The 15,836-nt window shown below is 46.4% G+C and overlaps 3 protein-coding genes across 4 annotated transcripts; 1 reads left to right on the forward strand and 2 right to left on the reverse strand.

Moving 5' to 3' along the window:
- The first annotated feature begins 771 nt into the window (after positions 1-771).
- MRPL40 (mitochondrial ribosomal protein L40) lies at positions 772-8,474 on the forward strand. Its single transcript, XM_039724656.1, has 6 exons — positions 772-837; positions 4,692-4,886; positions 5,109-5,296; positions 5,483-5,566; positions 6,564-6,719; positions 7,064-8,474. Exons 1-6 carry the CDS (start codon positions 772-774, stop codon positions 7,371-7,373), a joined length of 999 nt encoding a protein of 332 aa, XP_039580590.1. The 3' UTR covers positions 7,374-8,474.
- On the reverse strand, positions 8,056-9,370 carry CUNH22orf39 (chromosome unknown C22orf39 homolog). Its single transcript, XM_039724306.1, has 3 exons — positions 8,778-9,370; positions 8,659-8,666; positions 8,056-8,359 (listed from the first exon to the last, which is right to left on the reverse strand). Exons 1-3 carry the CDS (start codon positions 9,340-9,342, stop codon positions 8,231-8,233), a joined length of 702 nt encoding a protein of 233 aa, XP_039580240.1. The 5' UTR covers positions 9,343-9,370; the 3' UTR covers positions 8,056-8,230.
- Positions 9,371-9,889: 519 nt separating this feature from the next.
- Positions 9,890-15,642, reverse strand: UFD1 (ubiquitin recognition factor in ER associated degradation 1). Of its 2 annotated transcripts, none has more exons than XM_039724304.1 (12): positions 15,452-15,642; positions 15,245-15,351; positions 14,502-14,534; positions 14,005-14,126; positions 13,564-13,694; positions 13,007-13,079; positions 12,457-12,525; positions 11,876-11,941; positions 11,555-11,602; positions 11,111-11,199; positions 10,535-10,616; positions 9,890-10,021 (listed from the first exon to the last, which is right to left on the reverse strand). In XM_039724304.1, the coding sequence occupies exons 1-12, from the start codon at positions 15,625-15,627 to the stop codon at positions 9,947-9,949; spliced, it is 1,071 nt and encodes a 356-aa protein (XP_039580238.1). In that variant the 5' UTR covers positions 15,628-15,642; the 3' UTR covers positions 9,890-9,946. The 2 variants fall into 2 exon arrangements, with proteins under 2 accessions (XP_039580238.1, XP_039580239.1); XM_039724305.1 differs by having other exon boundaries at positions 15,219-15,351; positions 15,452-15,539.
- Positions 15,643-15,836: the final 194 nt, after the last annotated feature.

Raw genomic sequence — 15,836 nt, forward strand, 5'->3', positions numbered from 1 at the left:
AGCTGAGACACACATGAGCTGTGGTTTTCCTTCAGCTTGTTATGCCTGATTCTTGCTTTTATTCTATTAACTCAAATGCAACATTCACAGCTAAGCTGAATATTTAGAGAAACGAACAAGAAACAAACATTTATTTTACCCTTTCCAAAACATGGGATTTCCCTTATATTAAACCAGTGCATCATCTGAAATAGTTGAGCCCACTGAAACTTACTGCAAAGGCCACTCTGGAGACCTCAGAGGTGGAAGAGGTGACATTTTCAATTTGCATCGAATCTTGGGCAAGAAGAGCTCATACACTCTGGTATTTGCCATTAGATGTGTAGGGGAGAGTAGGAAGCCAGCTATGAGAGACCTCTGAATTCCAATAACCTGGCTCATTTTGCCTCTGCATCATTAGCACCAAGAGAAAACTTTCCCAGCAAATCAGAAAGAACAGCAACCTAGCCCCCTCCACCACTACTATTCAGGCATATTCAGATATGCCACACATTCCAAAAAATTGTCATTGCACTCATTGCTTTGCAAAAATTACTGACATGATACAATTTTCCTTTCCTTTCCTACATGTCTAAAACTACCACAGCCTCTCCAATTTCTGCCTTAAGACCACAACTCTACAGGAGCAGCAACATCAGCTCTCTCCCTTCTCCTGGGCAAAGATTTTTCTTTGGGGTTGAAGAAACCCAGCAAATTACTCTTCTTAGAGAGCCAGAGGTAACTTAGCTACAAATTGTCCATAAATGCTTAAAATTAGCCACACCAGGGAAAATGTCCAAGCCCAGTGCTCTGTGTCAGAAACCAGCACTAGATAAGTCCCTGAGGATCTGTGCAATGGTAAGCACACAATGCTTCTTCCTAAGATAATCTTCCAACTCCAAAGAAATGACAGTTCTGACTCCTTGAATCAGGGGCCCTCAATGGACTTCCCTCTATAAATTCAATCAGCCATTTCTCAGATCCATAATTCAACAACCCCTACACAAAGAGATCCACTGCTCAGCCATGCACTCTGAGGAACCTGCTACTCTGAGGATCTGTGCCAGCTATTTGTTACTTTAATGCAATTAATTCTTGTACAGAAGGGCAGTGAAGGAAAATCACTCAACACTGATCCCTTTTGTGCCACTCACGACTGTGTCCATCATGTCCCCAGCCCAGTGACCCCACTGCTTGCCCACAGATCCTGCACTGCTCATCTGTTCCTGGTACAAAGGGTGTCACACTTCTGGTCATTCTGGTCACTCCAAGCCACTTTCAGTTCTCCTCTATTTTATGACATGAATGGGAATGGCATTAAAGACCATGTGCTTCAACACAAACTATCCATATATTTACACAGCAGGATAACATTTTATTTTTAGGTTTTTTCTAGCATAAATTTGGGGTTCAATCAAATAAGCACTGAGTAGATTTTTATAAATGGTTATAATCCTAAAAATACAGAGCTCAGTGAAAGCTGTCAAGTCACAAGGGCATCATTTTATACATGAAGTTTAAGGAGGGTATGGACTTTGCTCCCAGGAAAGGCAGCAGTAATAAATGAAGCCCTGGCAGCTCAACAGTGATCCAGGAAAGGATCTTATTCCACAGGTAACTAATGATACACAATGATCTGCCCAGTACCCAATGTCCAATTACTAATGAAATAAAAAAAAGGAAAAAAGCAAAGAACAGATGAAGTGGTCACAGGACAGAGAGCACTGCCAGGGTGCCCCTTCCTCCAGGGCACCACTATCAAGAGAATGCCATCTACACTGCTGGATAACTGTAACACATTGAAGCTGTAAGGCTTGTTCCATACTACTTGTGGTTTACAAATTGAGCACAGATACTGGGTTTTTCTTCACTTCCTTCAATTTCTCAAAATAATGAAAGAGCAGCCATTATTTGACAGCAATCACCTTCTTCCCTGGGTCCATGTCTCTATCAGATTATGTTGTTAGCTCCTGCTGAAACAAGCCAAAAGGCACAAGGGCCCTGCTTCAAAGTGACTGAAGCTTCCCATGCTCCTAATTGGAGATGTGCTGAGTTTCCCAACAGCAATGATGCACCAAAACAAAATGTGATATTTAAGCAGCAACACTAAAATCTAACACAGTGTGTTTTAAGACATTCTGACCTCCTGCAATAATTTCTAAAAAAGGATAAGCTTAAATTATTGAAGCTCCCAGAATCACATTGCAGGAGGAGGCAAATCAGGTTCATTAAAAACAGAACACCTTATGATATACCAGATGTCCTGTGGGCTTATTTGTTTAAAGAACCCAAATATGCATTATGTACTTAAAGAAATACTGATAACAAAACAAGCTTGGAATAAAAAGATCTAAGTAAGATAATTGAAACCCAAGGAGAAGGTCCCATCTTTAAAAAAAATACATCAGTGAAGAATAAAAGCAATTTTAAACATTGCATCATTCTTGTTTGTTGTTTAACTTTATACAAGAAACAATTAAATATAAGAACAGTCTTAGGTGAATTTCTACCTCAAAATGAATGAATTTCTATTCAATTTGCTTCCAGCCCCTCTAATATATAACATTCAACGTGACTCACAAATCAATTCAAATATTTACATTCCACCATTACAGCTTGGAGAGATAAACCCCATGCCTATATTTAAACAACAGCAGCTCCAGTTCCTCCAAGCTGTTATACATGAGCAGCACCTTGGGGCTTGCAAGGCTTTCTTGGAACAGCAAGGGACTTCCTTTCCCACAGGGATCAGTGTTTGCCTGCCTGGGCTGTCTTTAAGCACCTGGGCTCCCCAAACCCTGAGTGCTGAGTATGCACAGGCAGCTGCTGGATGCATGAGGCGCTGAATGCAACACTGGGAAAGAGAAGCCAATCCCACACTTGTATCTCACAATAATCTCTTCTCACCCCCACCATTAGACTGCACTTTTGAATATTCCTTGCTCTAAGTCAGACATGGAAGAGAAGAACACAGCAATAATGAGAATTTCATGCAAAATCTAATAAACCCACATTAAGTGTGTGAAAAGCTTATGGAAAATGCATCTGAGCAAGAAATAATTCCAATAAGCACTCAGAAAAAGTGACACTAAGAACTCCAAGGCAAAAACCTGTAGAGCCACAAAGTGCTGAAGTGCTTTTACTGTAAGCATGCAGCATCTGGGCTGTGCAGCACACAATTCCCAGGTGTGCTGGGTTTCCTGCCTACAACACTCACTTCTAGTGTCTATTATCTCCTGGAGAATGTCTGCCTGGAAGCATCACTCCAGTCCAGTCAGTAAAAGAAAACTCCCAGAACTGAGTGGCAGGAGGAAAGGCTGAGATGACAGCAGCTGCTCTGGTGTGTGGCAGAGGCAGCCCTGCCATCAGAACCCACAAACAGCAGAGAGGCAGCCCCGTGTGCCTTGCAGAAACCAAAGGAATAAGAATTATCAGTCTCCAGCACACAGTGTGAATTCTGGAGAGGTTTCAGAGCCAAGAGGAAGGCCCAGGAGATGATGGAGAGTCCTGCCAGGCAGTGATGCCTGCAGGACCCCGGGCTCGTTAGAGGAGGCTCATTAACTCACTGGTTTTTATCCTGCACTCCCTGCCCCAAGGACAGCAGTGTGTGGCTGTCTCACAGTCCTGCACCCCTCTGCAGCCCTGAGAGCACCCCACAAATGGAGCTGGGGGCAAAGGCGGTGAAATGATGAGGAAAAACCTTGGCCAAACTCATCCCTAAAGGTCAGAGGCAGAAATGGGAGTAAAACTCAGGACATCAAGGCCCTGTGTGGTGCATTTTCCACTGCCACAGGGCTCTCTAAATGAAGCCCTGCTTGGCTGAAGCCTGTGCTCTGCAATGCTTGGATGTGTTCTAAATTGCTGCAGATTTCAAATATATACAAATAGCAAAAGGTGCACCCATTAAAGAAATAAGGAAAGAAGTCACAGAGACGAAGATGTAAATGCTGCATTTGTTTAGAGTAACCAAGCAGAAATGTAAAAAACATCTCAAGTAAAGCACTTCCACATTTTTTTCAGTTCACTACAACCTTTGGTTACAAGGTTGAGTCCATCTGCTGCCTGTGGAGTCCCTGGAGGGCAGGCCAAGTGAAGATGCACACAAATGGCAACTCGAGGCTTAAACTGTTATCAGCATTTGCAGCATGAGCACAAAGAACACAACACATGCAGAAAGGCAGTTATAGAGTTCTACCTGGTGTTTTTAACTCAAAGCATGCTTTTCCAGCTTGAAAAACCTGGCCTCAGTTTTACTCCAGATACCAGTCAGCTACATGAGCCCAGCTAATGACTTTTATACGCTGACAGAGTATAAAATCTGCAGCTGAAATAAAGCTGTACCCATGAATCTGAGGGCAAAACTTGCAAAAACAGAAGTGAGCTCTTTGTGTTAGGTTTCTGGTCACTGCTTCACCAGGAACCGTACAGGTATTAATCTGGAAATTCATCCTAAGCAGTGTAAATATGACATAAACTCTGCTGCTGTCCTGTATTTGCCACGCAAGGAAAGTACAGAGCCTTCTGTCAATACCAGCACTTCACTCTGAGCTGTTTTAGCTCACAAACATCACCAGAGAACTGGCAGGCAGGACACTACATGAATTCAGGGAGTTGTTTTGAAAGAACCACTGGAAGAAACTTTTCCCTCCGTGGAGAACAACAGCACAGCTCAGTGAACTTGAGGATTTTTGATACTGCACTTGTGTCAGCAGTGTGAGAGCCGGGTGGTCAGCGAGGGCACCGGACACGGCCTCGTCCTGCCTGGACACTCATCCCGCTCCATTCAAACCGTGCCTCGGCACTTGCAGCAGCACGAGGCGGCCGCGGGCCGTGCCGGGCCGGCGGGATGCGCTCAGCGCTCCCGGGATCCCGCGGCGCGGCTGTGCCGGCCGGGCCGGCCGGCTCGGGTAGGGCTGGCACCGCGCTCCGGGGCCGGGCCCGGCTCAGGTAGGGCTGGCACCGCGCTCCGGGGCTGGGGCCGCCCTGCCCCAGGGCTGCGGGGAGGGAGCCGGGAAGCGCCCCTTAGCCTGCCCAGCCCGCTCCCGGCCGTGGCTGGGGCCGGGCCCGGGCCGGGCCCCGCAGGTGAGGTCGGTGCCTCGGCACCCGGGCCGGTTCTCCCCCCGTGACAGCCGCAGAGCCAGGACAGTCGGCATCGCTCTCCTCATCTGAACGGCGGCGATCCGACCTCTCCCATACCAGCTCCTCTAAGGGGTCATTGTCAGAGCCTGAAAATAAAAGTGCTGTCACCTATCCAAAAGCCGTGTCTGTTGCACCCCTCGGTACCCGGGTGGGCTCACACCGCCTGTCTGTATTTGGGGTCAGTTACCTGGCTCAAGAGTTTGAGGGCATCTCTGGGCCAACGCTGTGTCCTGCCATGAATGAAGTGGCCCAAGATGGTTCAAACTCCTCACTGTAAAACGTGAATAACAAACAGCTCTTGTGCAGAATCAGTGACACCACGGTCAGCTCCTCCTCATGCCTTGTGCTCCTTTTCCTCCTGCAGCTCCTGGCTGCCCCAGCGGGTCCCGCTCCAAGGGAGTCACTGGCAGAGCTCCTTGCTGGGGCTCAGGACGTCCCTCCCTGTGAGGTGAGTGCAGCTTTCTTGGACTTACACACAAGTGTTCTCATCCACTGGGGGAACAAATTCTCCCAAGTCCAAATTTAACCTTTAACTGTACATGTTTAAATCTCTATGTGCCAAAGCAGTTGGGAACTGTTGGCCTCTTGTGGAGAGTTCAGAGGTGACACAGTTACCACTCCGTGCTTTGGGTAGCACAGCCACAGAACACGGCTGGAAATGTTGGGATTTATGCAGTGCTCCAGGATTCCCTGCTGGGCAGCACCAGTGAAAGCCTGGCTGAACCAGAAACGCTTGGCTGTGAAGGCAGAGGCTGCCCATGTGTGTTTCTGTGCCACATTTCAGTGTCTGTGTTTTGTTTTGATGCAGCTTGATTTAAAATACCCAGGTGGCTCTTAGGTGCTGTTGGAGAGGGACTGTTTCACCGCATAAATGTTTGTTCAGGCTGCCAGGCAGGAATGAGGGTCAGTTTGTGTTTGTGGGGTGTGCAATGGTATCTTGGATCTGCACGGAGAAGTAACATCTACAGCCTGGACTTGGCCCCAAATGCAGACATTTCAGAAGCTTGTATAAAACCACCTGAAGTCTTTAATGTGGAATAACAGGAATATTTGTTCAAGGCCAGGCTGGATGGGGCTTGGAGCAAGCTGGTCTAGTGAAAGGTTCCCCTGCCCATGGCAGGGATTAGAACCACAGGAGGTTTAAGGTCCTTTCCAACATAAGTATGACAAACCTACTAAGCTGCACTCTGAGCCAGTTAAAACAATTCTAATTCAATTTTTTGTGGAACTTCCTCAGGTCATTCTGATGTTCAGCACAAAATTGCTTTTCCCAGGCAGTTACAGAAAATCTCAGCAGACATGTCACTGGAAATTGCATTACTTGAATAAAGCTAATGGCTGGAACTTGTGTCAGGGACAAATTAAATAATGGAAAAGAAAGTGATCGTTGCTGGTGTTGAATTAAAGGACAAAATATCTTCTTTCATTTACTATTTCCCTTGTAGAGCACAACCAAAGAAGAAGAAGAAAGTGGATGTGAAGAAAGAGCAAGCACAGAAGGAGCGTATGAAGAAAAGGCTTAAAAAGTTGGAAAAAGCAGCCCCAGAACTGATTCCAATTGAGGATTTTATAACACCACTGAAGTACTCAGAGAGCAACAGGTCAGTGGGTCTGCCTTTCACCCTGCACCTGCACTCACAGTGAATTTCTTCTGCACAGCTGCAACACAGTGCCAGCCTTGGTACAAAACCTTACCCACCTCCATCAGGGCAAAAATCTGGAAGGGAAATGTTATTTGTTCTTGCTAAAAATAATGAAAACAGTGAATTTCCTGTTGGAAGACCTCACAGACTGAGTAAATTACTAGTGAATTCAGTGTACTCTCTGGGCTTGGTGGGGGGTTTTTGCCTGGTGGTGGGATTTTTGGTTTGGGCATTTTGTTTTTCTTAGTTTGGTCCTTGGTCAGGCTGTTTCTCCTTTGCACTGTTACCCTTCTCCTCACCAGGGTGCGAAGCCTTCCCGCTCTTTCTCCTGAAGAGGCTGAAAGAAGAGTTTTGCTTTTGAAGAAGTGGTGTTTGTTCAAGCAGAAACAAGATGAGGCAGAAAAGAAAGCAATCAAAGCCCTGGTGGAATCTCAGCAGGAGGCGCTGCGGGAGCTGCAGCTGGAGTCCGAGGAGCTGTACCAGGCAGCAGTCCTGAGGGACGAGGCGCTCTTCCCCTTCCAGAGGGACGGGCCCAGTTACACCCCTCCCCTGCCTGGCTACGACCCCCCCGAGGGGAAGTGCGTTGACATCACCAAGGTGTACACACAGTGACGGGGAGCTCCTGCTGCAGCTGCTGAGGTGCTCAGCGCTGAAGGAACAGAGACTGGAGCAATAAACAATTTCTCCTGCAGGTTACAACACTGCAGGATGTGACTGTAAACAAATAAAGGAAGTGTCTCTGTGTTTCAATGACTGTACAGGTAATAACACACCTAGCAAAGCTACACAACTTACATAGTGGCAAAGCCAATTTTTTTAATTTTCTTATGTTGCCATGTAACTGTTGTAACTAAGTTTCTGTGGGTTTGCCCTAATACAAACCAGATCTCTCTCTACATTCGTTTAAACCTTTATTTTTCAGTTGTGTTGAACACTGCCACAACACACACCACCAGTGGAGAGCAGCTCCACAGAGGGGCAGTTCCAGGGTGTGCAGCCCACAGGTGAGGAGCTCTTCAAGCACCACAGCCCTGGTTCTGGGAAAAGTCCTTTAAATGCCATTGTTTGGGATTGTCCTGAGCCAGAAAGGAAGAGTGCCAGCCTGGTTCTTTCTCCCCATTTGGCAGGCCTGGGGTGGGCACCTTGTTCCAGAAGTGCTCAATGCCAGCTGCTGGGGCAAGAGGCCCTCAGAGCTAGAGCATGCATGCATTAATTTGGAAGGTGCCTGCTGAAATGAAATCCTGAAATGTAAGTCAACAGTAAAAGACCACAACCAAATTAATCACCTCATATCTCCCTTTAAAAATGTTCATTATTTAAATAAAATTTCAGAATTTTTGAGCAAGTGCTAAAGTATTGTAGGGCAGAGCTACAGCTGAATAACTTCAAGATGATGTGGAAAGGGAAAAAAAAAGCATAATTCTGAATTGTGTATTATGGTACAGACCAAGACACAGAAAACAGTCTTGTTAATTTGATTTGTCGTGGTCAAGTGGTAGATACCAGTCAGGTGGTGGGCTCTTCCTGAGCTTCCACACTGGAGCATATTTCTGTTTTTCCATAACTCGAGCTCTTTCACTCTTGCACAAAGCTTCCTGAAATACAGGAAAAAAAATATTACCATAATAGTGTTGGATGTTCCAGTCACACAGAGCTGATTTCCTGCTGTGAACATCTGAGATAAAAGAAGAAATAAAAATTTATCATGCATAAGCAGATGCGCTAAATGTTATCTAAGTAAGCCAGAATACAAGTTTTTGACTAAGTCATATTTATATTTTGCCTCTGGCTCTAAGTTAGGAAGGAAGCTGGAAGGAAGCTGTCCTGGCTGGCGGGAGGAGGAGCTGGCTGGAGCCAGGGGCATTTCTACACACCCCAGGAACGCCTTTCCCTGTAACGCGGCGGCTTTTCCTTTTACAAGGAAACGCCAGAGCAACAGAAATCAACAGCGTTTACAGCTGAAAACCGAAAACTCTCCCTGGCTCCTCACGGGACTTTAAGACAGCCCGCCCCGGCCCCGGCGCTCCCGCTCCCAGGCGCGGCACGCCTCGTAGTCCTCCCGCCAGCGGCCGCAGGCGGGCAGCGCCCCGTGCGCGTAGTAGTGGTGGAAGGCGTGCCGCAGCCCGCGGCAGTGCTTCCACTCCGCCCAGTAGTCCTCGCACGAGCGCGGCGGCTGCGGACGGACACGGCCGGGCTGAGCGGGGTCCCGCCGGGCCGGGCCGAGCCCCCCGCCCCATCCCGATCCCGGCCCCGGCCCGGCTCCCCCGGCCCCCCGGGACCGGCAGCCAATGGCGAGGGGCGGCACAGAGCGGCCCGGGACCGGCAGCCAATGGCGAGGGGCGGCACAGAGCGGCCCCGCCCGCAGCCATGGCGGTCCGCAGCCGGCAGGGAGCAGCGCAGGCCGCGGGCGCTGCCCCGGAGGCACCGGGACCGCGGCAGCCCCGGGGCTCGGTCTGTCCGAAATGAGCACACAGCACGCAGCTGGGAACGAGGAACTTTTACTCGGGCTCGCCGCAGAGCGCAGGGCTGCACCCGGGTGCGCTCGCCGGCAGACGAGGCGCACGGGATACACTCGCACCATTCCGAAGCTGCAGCGGGGTCCCTCCTCTCCCTACACGTGCCAAGAGATTGCTACGCTACGTTAGAGTATCTGAACTATTAAAAGGCATGTCATTAATTATAAATATAAAAAGCAATTACAGGGGGTTTGCTTAGAATGATTAATAACCCAACACCTGAAGCTAAGCTCAAAGAGACTCCCTGCACTAAAATCCTAAACACCAAAGTCACCCTTCATTTGCACCACACCAAAAAGCTGATCTGAAATTGTGGCAAAATATATATGAAGGAAGGAAAATACCAAGCACAGAGCAACAAGAGATCATCATCACTCAGGAGATGAAGGGAAGATGTAGTCTAAGAACCAGACCCTCAGTAAGGTAGAGCTTGCTAGTTTTGCTTCTCAGGTTTACCACACACCTGTGCTCCCCTCTTTACAACACGTACAAAAAGCTTCTTCCAAATCCCAGAACTTAATTTTCAACTGAAAATTAAGACAGTCTGACAGCTCCAGCTCCAAACACGAAACCAAAACACCAGTTAAGTGCTCCTGTGTTGCAAAACGAAGATCCAAGACGCTGCACCCGGTGTTTTATTTCCCCCTCAGGAGCTGCAGGTAGCACAGCTCAGGGCTTCCTTCCCTTCTTGCGCAGGGACTGGCCTTCTCCTGAAAAGGCAATGAACCGGCTTCCAGATTCATCCTGGCAAAGAGAGGAGAAAGGGTTTCACCTCTTGGCTCGCTGCTTGCGTGTGATGAAAGCTGAACGATTGTTAGCAAGGATACTGCACTGACTGTAGACATTTCACATCCCTAATCTGGGCAAAAATCACTTTCTTCCTGAAAATAAAACAGTAGCACTTTGGTGGCCTTTCAGCCAGCTGGCTTAACAAACTGACACCAGGCCAGTCTTTTTCCATCAGTGACAAGGACATCAGAGGTTTCCTTTGACTCAAACCATTCTAAACTACTGCCAGTTTTTAAAGGAAGCATGCTGTAAAAAAATGTAAAAAAAACAAGGGGAAAGAGAGAGGGGCCACAAACTTGGATCTTAAGTTCTAATTCTGTGCAAAACTGGTGAGGATTCAACTTTATTTACCTCCTCCACTTTCTTGCTTTTTAAAGGAAGCATGCTGTAAAAAAAGACAGAGGGGCCACAAACTTGGATCTTAGTTCTAATTCTGTGCAAAACTGGGGAGGATTCAACTTTATTTACCTCCTCCACTTTCTTGACCAGTGGACGTGAATTCCTAATGAACGTGATTCTACCGATCTTGAAGTCATAGTTGGGAATTCCTCTGGAAAAGAAGAATAAAAACAGTATGCTTATATACTGTTGAATTTGACAGACAAAGAGAAACCTATTCTGTGTCTGAAAGTGTAATACCAACAGTGACTGCCTATTTTCATTTATAAATAATTCCAGAGTTAAACCACTGAATTATTTTCTGAAGATTGCTTTATATACTGTTGAATTTGACACAGAGAAACCTATTCTGTGTCTGAAAGTGTAATACCAATACTGACTGCATATTTTCATTTCTAATAAATTCCAGAGTTAAACCACTGAATTATTTTCTGAAGATTGCAGAAGTAAATAACCAAATACTGGAGTTGTTGTGGAAGCTTGGCCACAGGCACATTTCCACCAGCCTGTGGATAAGAAAGACTATTTTCTAAAGTCAAACTCACGACAAAATTAGGTTGTTTATATTGCAGGAGCAGGGAAAAAACCAAACTCTGCCCAAACCCTGATGCTGCACTGGTTTACAGGTGGATGATACAGACATACCTTCGGATGTCTCCTGGTTTAATTGGGGAGGGACTGGGCTCCACACCTTTCTTCTTGCCATCCAATCTGTTCCCAGATCCAGAGAATGCCTGTGGATACATAACCAGTTTTAACTGAACTCCTGGCATTTGAAAGCACACTGCACAAGGACACTATATCTGTAAAACCTTACAGGAATTTTTATTTAGTTATTTAAATCAGCATGCTTCTTTCTGGTACATGTAAGATGATGAATCGTGGGTGTAGGGGTCTGTTTCAGCCTCCCATCTGCCCTCTGCAGACAGCAAGTCATGCTGCTCCTGGCTGTGGTCACACAAACATCCCAGGCACTTGCCAGTTAAATAAACAGCATCTCTGGAACAGGTACTAATGTTCTGCAGTCGTTCAGAACAACTTTCCCTCGGCATTTACAGCATTCAGAAAGCAGCAGAACAGGGCACTTACACGAAATCCTACATCGCTCACATATCCACTGTGGTCTGCTTCCACATCCTGTGAGGGGAAGAACAAGTTCATTTTGTTCTGACATGCACTGACATGAAAACAGTTCCAAGTATTTCTGACCAAACAAAACTTCACAACAATCACTTTCCCAAAATAACAGTTGGTAAACACCAGTCTCCTAAGGAGCATATGCAAAAGATTCTGGTAAGTAAAATTTACCCCTAAGAACTTGTTTTAATTAATAAAAATATGTTGGCACTCTCTCCACAATCAATAGTGACTTTAGGGGATGCATTTTGGAAGAACAAAAGCTGAACGTACTGCGGCCTCTTCGTGTTGTGCACTTCTTTCTGGTTCCTTGTATCCCAAAGGAGCATCAAAATCCACCTATTTGCACAAGAAGCATGAAAAAACCCATGATGAATATTTTTCTTTAAATCATAAGCTTTATATTACTATTCCTCAAAACTCCATAAACTATTATCACTACATTGGATCTAAAAAGAACTAAGATTTGGTTGTTAAACAATTTAACTCAGAACTAAAAAAAGACCAAGCCTCTTAGGAATGAACCTTAGCATGTAATGAAAACAGAGCAGTAAAACAGCTCCACAATATCACTGGAATATGAGTCAAGACAAGCTATGAAATAAAACCCAGATAAAGCATGCCAAAGCTAAACATTCAGTTCTGGGCTCTGCAGTGACCTGATGTTCATCAGGATCACAGATGGGGTTACAAAGGCACAGAGCACTCCCAAGTGAGTCACCTTCCCACCCCATGGATTGCACCCTCCTTGCAGCACCAGCTGGGCTGGGTGTGCAGAGCTATCACTGCACAAGTGTCCTCTCCTCTTGGGAGGACACCCTTGGGGCAGACTTTCCCCATCAGCTTTAACTTACGTTCATGTCACACTCTATGATGGACACAGCCTTGTCTGGTTTGGTCTCCATTACCCGAAGCTCATAGATCTGAAACAGTCACAGACATTTGAGGATTGCATTATGTGTGAGGAAAGCACATCTAAACCTTTCCCTCCAGACCTGAAGTACTCTTTAGGTTGAGGACTAGTACTGCAGGGTCTCTAGAGAATTTAAAAGCAAAAGCTTTTAACTTAGAAGCCAGAGAACCCATTACTGCACCTTGCTCTTACTGTACTTTAAGCTGCATTTTTGAAAACAAATTCTGAATTTAGGATAAATTCTTTCCCGTGACTTGTATAACCTTCAACAGCACAAACATTTATTTTCTTGTGAGTTCAAAGAAATTTAAACAGTAGCTCAAAAAAATACTGAGCTTTTTCCTGACTCCATTTTCCCTCCAACAGCAAACCAACTGTGAAATCTGCCATGGGGCTCATTTGTCCAAGACACTGCACAGCTCTGGGAGGATTGTTTTAGTACCAACATCCAACACCTAAACTTAGTCTACAACCCTCAACCCTAACTGTACCTTTTCATTGTAGTTGATGGCAATCACATCCCCAGTAGTCAGGCAGGCAAAGTTCCTCAATGCATTTTCCAGTCTTTGGAGTATGTTAAGATGAAATATTTGTTTTCAGTAAAACATCAAAGCCTCAAAGTCACCACACTGTAGATCCCTAATCCTTAGCTTCTCTAACGTGGTTTAAAAGTCATCAGTACTGCAGATAGGATTCTAGGAAATGTTAGGATGCATAAATTCTTCAAAGGGACACTCAAAACCCATTGGATTTTATGCCAACACTCCTTCTTCAGACACACTTTGTACCAACAGCTGACCACATCTCTGTACAGCAGCTCCCAAAACTCATTGGATTTTATGCCAACACTCCTTCAGACACACTTTGTACCAACAGCTGACCACATCTCTGTACAGCAGCTCCTCATCCCTTTTGCTTTCAGAAGGAGCAGAAGTGGCCACGTACTACTGGAAGTGTATGAGCCACACATGAAAGCTCACTCTGTTTCATCATTCCAGTTTGGAAGAAATTTTTTTCCCCTTATTCCACAACTGAATAGGAAGGATACACAGCTTTGGGATTGGTGATGTCAAGAAAATCTGGACTTTGTGGCTGGAATTTTGAGTAAGTAGCAACTTGCAGATTCACACTCTCCACTTGCACCAGGCCTCCTTCTTCCAGCAGCAAATTCTGCATCATCTGCAAGAATGGGAACAAACACACAAAGCCCTATGAATGGGTCTGATGCTTTCAAATCTCTCTCCTGTGTTCATCAGCTCTCATGGATATGCAATTGCAGGAAGAACTGTCAGGTGCACATTAAAAGCAGTCTGCTTTGCTCAGTTAAACTTCTGCAGAGGGAAGCCTGAGCCAGAACCAAAGGCTGCTGTAGGAACATGACCAGCAGAGACAGGCACTGCCAGGAAACATTCCACCTCCTTAATATTAACCTTGGCAACTCCCTAATCCTACTTTTCAGGTTCTGACAGCCCAGCAGGAGACAGCTCACCCAGTGTGGAAGGTAACAGATGCCCTCATCAGCCACAAATTCCAGCACTCCACAGTGAGTCATCCTGTCTGAGTTCTTGTTGGTCAGCTTGAACAGCATGGGGTACGTAATATTAAGGCGGCCTAGTGAGAAAGGAGAAAAAAGTTTTCTTTGTTAAAAGCCCCTAGCACATTTCTGAAGCTTTCAGAGATCAAACATCACCAAGAGCATGGAGAGGATTGCCCTCACACCATTATCCCAGCTGCTCAAAACTACTGAGAAGGCAGACACACAAATCAGTGTGGCACTGCACTCAGGGAACCCAGCACTTCAGATGTCTGTACTTGAAGCCCCATGAATTCTGACAGAAAAAAATACCTTCAAAATACATTTTTTAAACTAATTATTGTCACAGTGTCTATTTAAGATTTAAATAGATAACTAAAATACTGTGGTATTTGCCTACACATTAGCTCCTATTGCTAATGTTGTTATTCCAGGATAAAGTATTCACTTACTGAGTTGATCCAAAGCTGATGGTGGCATAATTACTGCAGGAACAAATAAGAATGTAAAATTAGGAAAACATCTGTACAAGAGTACATAACACACAATTTTATCCTTCCTTTCTCTAAAATCTCTTTAAAAAGGGCAGATCCTAAAATCAGAAAATTCATTTTTACACAGAGAGCTCAGTAGAAGCAGTCATGACAAATATCCCTGCTATGTGGAGATTTCAGCATTATAATCAGGGAAAAATAAAAGAGAAGATAAGGTTTTACAATACTTTTACTGAATAAAATTTTTCCCCAAGCTAATTTTATTTGTTAGAGCTCACAGGTGCTCTTCAATCCATACCAACTCAAAACAACACAGCATTACTCTGACAGCCTGAAAATTAAGTTGCCCAATCTACTGCTTTCTTTATACAAATTAAAAAAAGTGCAACACGGTGGGGAGGAGAAACTCCTTAACCACAAACTTCCATGGCTCACACTAGATACAAGATTGTAACATAAACTTTACAGATGAAGACTCTCTCCTTCTAATGCTCATAAACCCCGACTCACTCGGTAAACGTTTTCAGTTCCCGAGTAAAGCAAGGGAACGTGACCCCTCCTCTTCCTCCCGGCCCGACCCGGCTGCCCAGCTCGGTCACCGTGTTTTCAACTACCCGACACTACCCACAAACACTCTCCCAACAGTTTATTAGGCAGAATAAAACATGCACATACTCTTCCCGCCTTTCTCCACATCTGACCTGTCATTAGGCCCGGCGAGCATGGACACCGAGAAGCAGCGGTACTGGGTTGAAAAACGGTTCTGGAACACGCGGGGGATGGGGTGGTCAAACATATTGAAAGAGAACTGCGGAGGGAAAACAACACACAGAGAGGAATCGTCAGTATCTAGAGGATACAGGGTGTCCCAGCCCCCGCCGAGGGCCCCCGGCCGTCCCCGCTCTCACCATGGCGGCGGCGGGCGCTCCCTGGGCGGCCGGGCCGGGCCGGGCCAGCTCCGCTCCTTCGCCTCACGGGCCGTGCCGGGCCCCGCCCCTCCCAGCGTGCCGCGCGGCGCCGGCCGCTGGGCGGCCATTGCGGGTGAGGGCGGAAGGCCGGCACTCGCGCCCTCCGAGGCGGCCATCGCCGGGAGTTCCTCCTGCCCGCTCGGCTTCTTCTCGGTCACCGGGTGTTGATGCGGCCCTGCTGCCCCTTCTCCGGCTCTCTTTAATGGCAAAGCGGTAAATCGCCCGCAGGAAAGATGGCGGACATGGCGACAACACCCAGTAGGGCGCTTCCGGCCGAGACCCTCTCAGGATTGGCCAGCAGCGCGTATCGTCACGGCCTTCTCCG

This window comes from Passer montanus, unplaced genomic scaffold (assembly GCF_014805655.1).
Source record: "Passer montanus isolate IOZ18808 unplaced genomic scaffold, ASM1480565v1 scaffold53, whole genome shotgun sequence".
In the NCBI taxonomy this organism is placed as follows: Eukaryota; Metazoa; Chordata; class Aves; order Passeriformes; family Passeridae; genus Passer; species Passer montanus.

Coding starts and splice junctions, on each gene's coding strand:
- UFD1 (XM_039724304.1), bottom strand. CDS start 15,627: ATGGCCGCCTCGGAGGGCGCGAGTGCCGGCCTTCCGCCCTCACCCGCA. Junction 13,695..14,004: donor TCTGTTACCTTCCACACTGG/GTGAGCTGTCTC, acceptor CCATTCTTGCAG/ATGATGCAGAATTTGCTGCT. Junction 12,526..13,006: donor CCATCAACTACAATGAAAAG/GTACAGTTAGGG, acceptor TGACTGTTTCAG/ATCTATGAGCTTCGGGTAAT.
- MRPL40 (XM_039724656.1), top strand. CDS start 772: ATGTCCAAGCCCAGTGCTCTGTGTCAGAAACCAGCACTAGATAAGTCC. Junction 4,887..5,108: donor GGCCGGGCCGGCCGGCTCGG/GTAGGGCTGGCA, acceptor CCCCCGTGACAG/CCGCAGAGCCAGGACAGTCG. Junction 5,297..5,482: donor ACCGCCTGTCTGTATTTGGG/GTCAGTTACCTG, acceptor TTCCTCCTGCAG/CTCCTGGCTGCCCCAGCGGG.
- CUNH22orf39 (XM_039724306.1), bottom strand. CDS start 9,342: ATGGTGCGAGTGTATCCCGTGCGCCTCGTCTGCCGGCGAGCGCACCCG.